This window comes from Corylus avellana, chromosome ca7 (genome assembly GCF_901000735.1).
Source record: "Corylus avellana chromosome ca7, CavTom2PMs-1.0".
Taxonomy (NCBI): domain Eukaryota; kingdom Viridiplantae; phylum Streptophyta; class Magnoliopsida; order Fagales; family Betulaceae; genus Corylus; species Corylus avellana.
In genome coordinates this window covers 19,887,717-19,898,550 of record NC_081547.1, presented here as the reverse complement: position 1 = coordinate 19,898,550, position 10,834 = coordinate 19,887,717, and the positions used below count along the sequence as shown (strand labels likewise).

The window sequence follows — 10,834 nt, the reverse complement described above, 5'->3', positions numbered from 1 at the left end:
TTACCGTCAATCCAGCCCGCTTGGGCACAACATGAATCGGGCTCATCCACTTGCTATCAGAAATGGGATAAATGATCCCTACATCCAACAACTTTATCACTTCAGTCCTCACCACCTCTTGCATAGCTGGGTTAAGCCTCCTCTGTGGCTCCCTCGCTGGCTTGGCATTCTCTTCCAAATGTATCTTATGCATCACCACCGAGGGACTGATCCCCTTTATATCCTCAATAGTCTAGCCGATAGCTTCTTTATGTTCTCTTAAAACCTCTAACAATTTCTCCTCTTGAGCATCAACCAAGTCTAAAGCTATAATCACAGACAATGAATTTGCTAGACCTAGGAACTTATACTTGAGAGTGTCCGGTAGAGGTTTAAGTTCCTTCTTGGGGGGATCAGGTATTGTTGTCTCCTCCTTCTCACTGCTCACTAGAGGAGCAGTCTCCAAAATTGCATCTGCTTGCTCAAGCAACTTGTCTAAGTCCAGATCCTCTCCAAACTGAGCAAAGCATACGTCCAGGAGGTCCGCCATGCTTGATTCTTCAACAACATCCTCAAGGATCTCCTCAATCAAGCATACCTGTTGCATTTCCTCATATTCCAAGGGTTGCTTCCTAATATGGAAAATATTCAGCTCCACTGTCATATTTCCAAAGGAAATCTTCATCACCCACGTCCTACAATTGATCAAGGCGTTAGCCGTAGCTAGAAATGGTCGCCCTAAGATCACCGGTATTTGACTCCCCACATTTGGAACCGGCTCTGTGTCAAGCACAATAAAATCCACGGGGAAATAAAACTTATCCACCTTAATCAAGACATCCTCTACTATTCCCCGTGGAACCTTCACTGACCTATCAGCTAATTGCAATGTCATGGATGTAGGCCTCAACTCTCCTAGCCCCAACTGCACATAAACTGAGTAGGGCAACAAATTTACACTTGCTCCAAGATCCAATAATGCCCTCTCAATTTGGCTGACTCCTATCATGCAAGAAATAGTAGGACACCCAGGGTCCTTGTACTTGAGGGGCAACTTGCATTGAAGGATTGAACTAACCTGCTTGGTCAGGAATGCCTTCTTCGGAACATTTGTCTTCCTCTTCACTGTAATCAAGTCCTTCAAGAACTTGGCATATGAAGGTACTTGTTGGATGGCGTCCAAAAATGGGATATTGATTTGGACCTGCTTGAACACCTCCAGAATGTCCTCAAACTTCCCTCCTTTCTTGGGTGCTTGCAACCTTTTAGGGTAAGGTGCTTTCGGTACAAATGACCTAAGAGGGTCCTCAATAATGGGTGTGGCTATAGATGGCTCGGCATCTCTCTTCTCTTTGTTGCCACTCTTTTCCCTTTCTTGCCCCGCAGGGTCTTCTTCTTGCTCAACCACCTGATTGTCCACTTGTCTCTCTGACCTTAGTGTGACAATCGCTTGCATATGTTCTTGCCTGTGCGTAGGACTTGAGGAATTCCCAACCATATATTGACCTTTTGGGTTGGGCACTGGCTGACTGGGTAACTTCCCTTTTTCTCTCTCACCCAAGTGATTGGCTATCTGTCATATCTGACTCTCCATCTTCGCAATTGCTTGGGTGTTAACCATGGTGGCATTCTTCACTTCATCTATCACTTGGGTGTTTGCCATGGTAGAGTTCTTGAGATCTTGTATGGTCTGGCTATTCGATTGTATGAATGCAGAAGGTTGTGCTGGTTGAGCTGAACAACCATGATTCTGAGCATGTGGGGAAATCCTTGGTTCATTGGTTGGCTCTGCTTCCATGAGAAATTAAGGTGGTTTCGCCACCCTGGATTGTATGTCTCCGAATAGGGTCCACTCGCTTGCTTCCTAAGTCGTTGAAAGCGTTCACTTGTTCCATGGAGCACTTGGCAAAAGCTAGTGAAAATGGACAATTTTGTGCTAAATGCATAGGATTAGCATAGATTGAACAGCCATCAACATTGAACGTATTGGCAGCATTTATGGACTGACCCATTGCAAGAGCTTCAACCTTCTTGGTCAAGGCATCTATCTTTATCCTCAAATCAGTGTCCTCCTTAACCTCATAGATGCCACCTTTCTTGGGGATACGAGCAGATTTATCCCGACAACTCAGAAAATCCCACTGCTGTGAGCTATCGAACAACTTGTCTAATGCCTTATACGCTGCATCCCCTGTCAAACTTAAGAATGCCCCCCCATTCATTGACTCGATCATACTACGGTTGGATTGGGTCAATCCTTGGTAGAAAAATTGAACGAGTCTCCACTTCTCATATCCATGTGGGGGGCATCTTATCAACAACTCCTTAAACCTTTCCCAACACTCTGAAAATTTCTCATCCCCCTCTTGAGTGAAGGAGCTTATTTCCTTTCTGCATTCATTGACCTTTGACATTGGGAAATACTTGTTATAGAACTTGCTTAACAAGCTTTCCCAAGATGTAATGGATCCGGGGGTGTTGGAGTCCAACCATGCCCTGGCTTTGTCTTGCAGAGAGAAAGGAAATAGTCTGACATGGACAAATTCTTCGGAGAAATTTTGAAATTTGAAAGTGGCGCATATGTCATTGAATTTCTTTACATGACTGTAAGGATTTTCAAGTTCTAGGCCATGGAACGATGGTAGGAGTTGGATGACATGTGGTTTCAAATCAAAATGAGTAGCATTGGTTGGTGGCAACACTATACATGAATGGGATGTGGTGGAGTCCATAGGTGCGAACAACTCCCTAAGTGATGTAGTGAAGTCCACATTCCAAGCTCTAGCTTGCATCCTCCACGCTAGCATCCTCATGTTCAACCCTAGGTTGCTCTATATTCTAGGGTATGTTATCTTGTTGGTCTCCCATTTCGCCTCTATCCCCACTCTCAACAGGTGCTCTTCGAGTTCTCCTAAGAATTCTATCAATGTCAGGGTCTAAGGGTATCAATTCTAGGTTCAAGGATCTCCGACCAAGCATGCACCAACACAAATGCTCAAATAAACTAGCTAAATAACAATGAAGTATTCACAAAAGAAAGAATAAACCAAAGAAATTGCAGAACAAAACAAAAAGAGAAAAAAAAATGCACTTAGCTGCTTCTGGTATGCTGATGCTGCCAGCGGAGATGCGCTTGATGAGTGCCAAATATTGTATATTTGGGCCCCTTAACTTATGTTTGTTAAGCTCTTAGCTGTGTTAATTTCTGATGTTTTTGTTAGTTTTGGTGTTTTACTGATTTGCAGGTTGTTAAAAGAAAAATGTGGCTTTAAGGTGAAATTTGCAACTCATTCCATTAAGTCTGGGGCTTAAGACACTTCAAGGAGCATTGGCAGCAAATTTGGATCGAGTGATGATTTGCATCTGATGAGTTCCACTAAAAATGTCATATCTTGAGTTGTATAACTCCGATTGAAGCAATCTTACTGTCACTGGAAAGCTAACTCAAAGATCTACAAAGTCATGTTTCATAGGAGTAGGCTAAATCTGACTGGAAGTGTGCTCGAGCGCACTTTTAGTGTGATCGAGCTCACTCGTGCCCAGCCCACAGGAGACATGTTGCACAAGTTCGATCGATCGCACCTAGAGTGCGATTGAGCGCACTCGGCCGACCTGGCAGCATTGAAATCCTAAAATTAGCTTATAAATACCATTTTTTTTTATTGTAAATGCACAGAGGCGTGCTAGGAGCGCCATTCTTTGTCGTTTTTGTGCTTTCTGAGCATTTTGTCACTTTGAACTTGAATTCTTTTGTAAGTATTTGATTTTAATTAAGTTAATTTAGTTTCTTTATGATTTCTTTTGTCATGAGAGGCTAAATCATCAACTAAGGTTGAAGATGAAGCCTCATCATTGATAAACATACATGTTCTTGTCGTTTTATATATACAATGAGATTATTTTATGAAAGTGTTGTTCAAAAGCCAATTCAACAGTTTGATTAAGTTTAATTGATTAGATGTTGGTATTATACTCATGCTTAATTTAATATTCGTTGTGTTTCATCTGGGGGTACATCGAATGATTGGATTGAGACTAATATCCATTGTGATCTACGAATACAGAGGATGATTTGATCTTAATTAAATATTCGTTGTGATTCTTTTAACGGATGGATTCATCAAATAATTTAATTTGAGTGTTTACAACTTTTGAACAATGTATTTGGATTGACTATTGTATGCATAAAATGCAAGACATGTTGTTTGATTTGGCGAGGAGGATTCAGAAACCTTAGTAATTTGCCATTACTTATTTTCAAATTGTTTAGTTTAGTTTATGCTTTTTGCACGACAAAAATACACAACTTGGAACTAGGTTAAGATAAAATTAGTTTAAACTAGAAAATTTATTTTCGCAAACACGACTCCCTGTGGATTCGACCTCGCACTTGCACGCACACTTTACTGCACACGACTCGTGCGCTTGCAAGTACAATTAAATTTGTACATCAGCGCTCGAGCGCAGGAATTTATGATCGAGAGTGAATGTGTGCCCACTAGTAGTGCGCTCGATCGTCACAGAGGTGTGATCGAGCGTATACGTGCTTTGAGTGCAGGCACAGAGTGGCAAGCGCAGGTATGCTTGCTCGCTGCAATAGGCCCGAGTGCGATCGAGCGTAGACAAGCTGCGCTCGATCGCCCTAGCAGTGACTGAATTTCGCCAAACTACACAAAACACTTTTTTTTTTTTTCTAGATCAATACAGAAAACAAAATAAATAAAATCAAAATCTACCTAAACTAGTAGAAAAATAAAATTAATTCAAACAAAAAGAATCAATTTTTACAAAATCATACGCCTCCCCGGCAACGGCGCCAAAATTTGATGTACAAATTTAATTGTATTCGCAAGCACACGAGTCGTGTGCAGTAAAGTGTGTGCAAGTGCGAGGTCGAATCCATAGGGAGACGTGTTTGCAAAAATTAATATTCTAGTTTAACCTAATTTTATCTTAACCTAGTTCCAATTTTTGTAATTGTGTCGTGCAAAATCATAAACTAAACTAAACAATTTAAAAGTAAGTAATGGTAAATTACTAAGGTTTCCGAATCCCCCTCGAGAAATCAAACAACATGTCTTGCATTTTATACATACAATAGGCAATCCAAATACATTGTTTAAAAGTTGCAAACATGCAAATTAAATCATTCGATGAATCCATCCGTTAAAAGAATCACAACGAATATTTAATTGAGATCAAATCATCCACTGTATCCGTAGATCACAATGGATATTAGTCTCAATCCAATCATTCGATGTACCCCCAGAGGAAACACAACGAATATTAAATTAAGCATGAATATAATACCAACATTTAATTAACTAAACTTAATCAAACTGTTGAATTGGCTTTTGAGCAACACTTTCATAAAAGAGTCCATTGTATATATAAAATGACAAGAACATGTATGTTTATCAATGACGAGTCTTCATCTTCAACCTTAGTTGAAGGTTTTAGCCACTCATGATAACAAAAACAACAAACAATTGAATTGACATCATGAGAAAAATAAAACTTACAATGGAAAACAAAGCACAAGCTCTCCTGACGACAATACGTCGTATTTTGCTAAAAACTGCGCGTCCCAATGTGTGGTTACAACAGAAAAAAGTTGTATAAATAATAAAACAAAACTAGGGTTCAGCGCTGCCAAGTCAGCGTGAGTCCACTCGATTGCACCCATGGTGCGTTCGAGCGCACTTGGCTCTTCAGGGCTCCTGCGGCATAGCACTTAGGCGATGAGTGCTAGGGTTGAAGTGGTCCTACGCTCGAGCATGCTGTGCATGGGATCGAGCGCAGGTGCGCTCGATCGTCGCTCTGTGCACTCGATCGCACTTTCAGTGAACTTCAATTCCTTTGCTTATTTTCACCCTTAAACCGCAGTTTTCTCTTAATAACCTGTAACACATCAAAACACCAAAACTAACAAAAAACATCATAAATTAACACAGCTAAGAGATTAACAAACATAAGTTAAGGGGCCCAAATATACAATATTTGGCACTCATCACCTACCCCTAAACTTGGTTAGAACACATGATGTTTTTCTTGTCTCGATGTTAAGGAAGTGCATCGCTAATCTAGACTTAGTGGTGGAGTACGAACGTTTGAAGATACTGGAAGGATTGATGTACACCGAAGAGCCAATGAAGATCATGGATCAGAAGGAACAAGTACTACTTACCAAGACAATTCCCATCGTCAAGGTATTGTGGCTTAATCATGAAGAGAAGTGAAGTAGGACATGCGGAACCGTTATCCGCATTTGTTTAAAACTTGATTGGCTATGACTCTTTTTCTCAAGATTATACTTGGAAAGTATACCTATTCCTGTTTTGGTTAAAGGGATAGTCGAGTAAGGAAGAGTTTATTTATAGGGTGATGGCATAGATACCTACTGATCCGGACTGTATGTGGAATTACTCATTCTGTGAGTTGATCGACTTGGGTGTCGAGATTGGCGAGGATTGGTACAGTGCAGGAAACATTAAGTACGATGTCTTTCATGTCTTTATATTGAGCTTTAAGGATTTTATTCGTATGGTTAATTTCTTTTGGACTGTATGCCTATCCATTACGGTTATGGGTAACCATTACATTTGGGTTATCAAAGAGTAGTCGATTAAGATAGGTTTGCTTCCATCTAGGAAGTATGGCATCATTTCAAAGATACCCATGGGCTTGACTCCATGTGGAACTACTTGTTTTGGTGAATTTAGGGGTCGTTAAGTTTGACGATGGTCGATATAGTGTGGGTAACATCGACTACGACACCCTTGGTGACTTACAAATGGATTTGTTACAACTTTTGAGGATGCCGATGTCACTTTATATTGGACGAAGGAGCTCAATGCCAGAAGAATGGATGGGATAAGATTTTCTCAAAATGGGATGAGTACAAACCTTAGAAGACTACGGACGTTAAGGTGTTGTTGCCTTTTCTTCTTGTGTTTTGGGGCTATGAAATTTCGAGGATGAAATTTTTATAAGGAGGGGAGAATGTAGTGACCCAAATAATTAACTAAGCTTAGGTAGCTTAGTTAGAGGGTTAAGATATAGTTTGGGTCACTAGGAACAGTTAGAAGGGCATTTTGGGAATTTTAAACTTTCGAAACAAACGTACGCTGTGGTTACTGGACGTACACTCTTATTTGTAGTAGAGGACGTACGCTAGGGTTGCCGGACGTACGCTTCTGTTTTTAGTACGGACGTACGCGAGAGGACGACAGAACGTACGCTAACAATAGTACGTTGTACTCTACAAATAGTACATAGACGTACGCCCCAATAGTACGAGACGTATACTACTTTTGAAATACCCTTTGGATAATAGCTGGATCGTACGCTATAGCCTTTGGACAGTAAACAGTGCAGGACATACGCCCCTATAGTACCGGACGTCCGCCACTTTTCAGAGAAGTTGGTAGCGCCTCTGCTATAAATATCCCCTACCCCCTTCAGTTTTACATGCCCTGTTCACTGCCTAACTCACCCCTAGGCTCTGCGAAAATCCCTCCTTGTGAGTGAGTTTTGTGTGAGGTTTGTGAGTTCGTGCTATCAGAGTGGAGGTTCTCTAGGTTTCGCTTCAATGAGGTAACAACTTAAATGTTGTCTTAAGTTGCTAGTTTTAGTTCTAGCTAGGTTGCATCTTAAATCTTGAGAATGTTAGCATTTGACTTGGTTTAACATGATTTTGTATGCATGGAGGTTTCATTTTGAGTTAGGAAACCCGAGATAGCCTTTTGGTAACCTTAGAAATTAGTTTGGGAGGATAGGAGGACGGTTGAACCAAATGAGATTCTAGCTGAAACTCTCTGAGCAGACTTACGACCTCGAGCCTAGAGGTATGGTCCGAAGTATTTCAGCGGACGTACTACCATGAGCCCAGACGTATGGTCTGAAGCGTTCCAGGGAAACACCACTTTGGCTAGTCGTTCAACAGTTCCTGTTTTCATGTTCTAGGTTCGTTTCATTTGGATTTAGAACTAATGATAGGTCTTTTCTCAATAGTCGAGGTTATCGAGCCTCGAGGGAATTTTACGGAGGAGCCGTATGACCCGGGTGAGTACAAACTCATATGGATGCTTGTTGTTACTTTTCCTGCATTTCACGCCTATTTTATATATATACCAAACATGCATATTTTGCAACCCTCATGAAGTACATTTTGGAACTACTGTGAACTCTCTTTTGCAAAAACGTGTGTTGATTAATAAGATAAGAATGAGGCTTGTAAAACTATGCATATAAAAGACTAATAAGATTAATTGCATTGTATGACTTGGTACACCGATACGTGCGAACTAAGGCCATGGGCTTACTATACAGGTTAACTTTCTAGTCAAATGTGTGTGTGTGTGTGGGCTTTAGATCCAATGGTTTTGTGACAAAGATGCAACCATGCCCAATGGATGGTCACTATAGGACGGACATCATTACCGGAGTGGGCCACCCGAGGTCGGACTCGGTCATGCTGCTAGTGTTATGTATGGTAGCCGTGCAATATTCGGGGCACCGGTATTGTACTACAGGTCCCTCAGGACAGCGTCAACCCTACTGAGAAGGAGTAATATCTCGGGTAGACCATATGGTTGAACTATTACTATTACTCATGATTATATATATATATATATATATATATATATATATATATATATATATATATAAATCACATCCATGATAAACTGTCATAATGTTGCATGTGCTTTATATATAATTGAATCCACAAACTAATGATGGGTACGTCATGTGCTGTTGTACTCACTAAGTCGTCAGACTTACCCTTGTACTATTTCCCTTTTTTTTCTCCATATGTACAATTATACTGTTATAGATAGCTTAGCAGAAGATGGATATCACGAAGCATCCGGTTATCTTAGAGGATTCGATCCGGGAGATGCTTGAGGACTGATTGCAAATGTAGGCGAGCGCTCATGGTAACTAGTACTTTGAGTTATGTTGTTGACTTAGAGCTTTTATGCATGCTTGCATACTTAGGTATAGAATGAATCCCTTGTAACGATGATGTGAATAGTATGATTTCTGCTACTTGATGGTCTTTGGTAAATGCTCTGGTTGTAATGATTGATGTTTATAGAACTTTAATATTTTCCGCTGCTTAGTAGCCTCTGTCTTTTTAAGGAGTAGAGGTCCCTGAGTCTTGTTCGGAGTGGAATAAGACTGGGAGACGAACCGTGGAGTTAATTACTAGTTAATTAATTTTTGGGGCGTTACATTAGGGAAAGGTTACTAGCAGCCCAAAGTAGAAAGAACTATGCTTTATTGGATTACAAGATGAGATAAGGAGAACCTATTGCATTTATTTTAGGATTAAGGACAGTGAATTTCATGGAAAAAAATTTTGTACCGGGGAATGATGTAATATCCTGAAAATTTAGGAGCTTTTAGATAGTTTTCATTAAGAGTAAAAAGACACACTCAACCCTTTGTGTGTCTTCCATAGAAATGAGGACAAAACAGAGAAGAAAGGGAAGGAAAAAGAAAAGAAAAAAAGAAACAAAGAAACAAAGGAGAAAAGAGGGGAAAGAGAACGCTCGTGGGAGTTAGAGAGAGGAGCGAAAACAGAGGAAGGAGAAAGAAATTGGAAGAGAAAGAGATATTGAAGAAGAAGAGGGGCTCTCTCTCTCTTGCTAGGTGAAGTTTCTTTAATTTTGTTCATGTGTGTTCTTGAGTTATCCAAATTGGTTGATGGTTAGTTGAATTTCTTAGCACAATTTTGTAGGATTCTCGGTGTGGGTTGAAATTAGAGAGGGTGGAGTGATGATTTTGGGCAACCCATTTGTGTCCTTGTCGTGTAATTTCGGTGATGGAGGAGGAGGGTGATTTTTCGGAATTGGCGATGGTTTGTGTTAGATCATTTTTTGGTCTAACAGTTTTTGATTGGTGTGAACTGCACGTTTTTCGCGTTCTTCAAGGCATCCTTGATCTTCAATTTTTGTGTTCCTACAAGATAATAATAGATTAAGAGAGCTCACAGGTTGGGTGCCCGCGGGTCTCACTCCGATGCCTAAGTCAGTCTTTGATTATGCCAAATGCACAGTATTTCAGTCTAGGGATTGTACTTGGTATACGTGCCTATTTATAGGCTAGTATTAGGTCTTCTACTTCGACTTGCCCTAAAAGTGCTGAGAGTTATGGCCCATTATTCTTCTGGTGGGCTGATATTGGTCTTGATGCCCATGATGTATCTTGTGAGATAATAGAGTGAAATTATTCCCAACAGTTTAGAAGCCAAGTATGGAAGAAAATTTATAGGTGAAAGCTATAAATGTGAATTTCATAGATTGATCTAAAAAGGCTCTTGTTTACCAATGTGACATGATAATTTTATGATGAAATATGACATTGAGTTTCAAGAAGTAAATTTTAGCACCTTATTGGGATTTATGAAAGATTAATGTTGATTGTGAGCACCTTGATTATTATTTGACACGCCCTTTGGCATAGTGAGATTTATAAGCTCGGTACCGAAGCTAGTCCTTATATAAGGACATCAAGAGTTGGGTCCCAAATTTTGGGATTGTGCAACCATGTGTGCTTTAGAGGGGAAGCAACATGGCAATTGTGGGTGGATCCCTCATGGAAATTATACGGCCAGTCCCACAGCCAGATGTAATGACCCAAAATAATTAATTACGCTTAGATAGCTTGGTTAGGGAGTTAATTGGACTTAGGTCACTAGGGACAGCTGGAGGGGCATTTTTGGAATTTTGAACTTTTTGGCCGAATGCTCCCGTGGGGGACCACACAAGTGCTTGCCTATCAATCGTACATGAGCGCTCGTGTAGGGACCAACTAAGCACTTGTTGACATTTTGTTGATCGCTGGTTTC

The 10,834-nt window shown here is 40.4% G+C and overlaps 1 protein-coding gene across 1 annotated transcript; it reads right to left on the bottom strand.

Annotated features, from left to right (window-relative positions):
* Window positions 1-232: 232 nt before the first annotated feature.
* Window positions 233-1,477, bottom strand: LOC132187972 (uncharacterized). The gene is made up of 3 exons (XM_059602393.1): window positions 1,268-1,477; window positions 728-1,117; window positions 233-577 (listed from the first exon to the last, which is right to left on the bottom strand). The coding sequence occupies exons 1-3, from the start codon at window positions 1,475-1,477 to the stop codon at window positions 233-235; spliced, it is 945 nt and encodes a 314-aa protein (XP_059458376.1).
* Window positions 1,478-10,834: the final 9,357 nt, after the last annotated feature.

Bases quoted from the DNA above. Each gene is read 5' to 3' on its own strand.
- LOC132187972 (XM_059602393.1), bottom strand. From the start codon at position 1,477: ATGGTTGGGAATTCCTCAAGTCCTACGCACAGGCAAGAACATATGCAA. The intron at 1,118-1,267 runs GTACCGAAAGCA...AAGTTCTTGAAG, and splicing joins AGGACCCTCTTAGGTCATTT to GACTTGATTACAGTGAAGAG. The intron at 578-727 runs GTGATCTTAGGG...GAAATGCAACAG, and splicing joins ATGTGGGGAGTCAAATACCG to GTATGCTTGATTGAGGAGAT.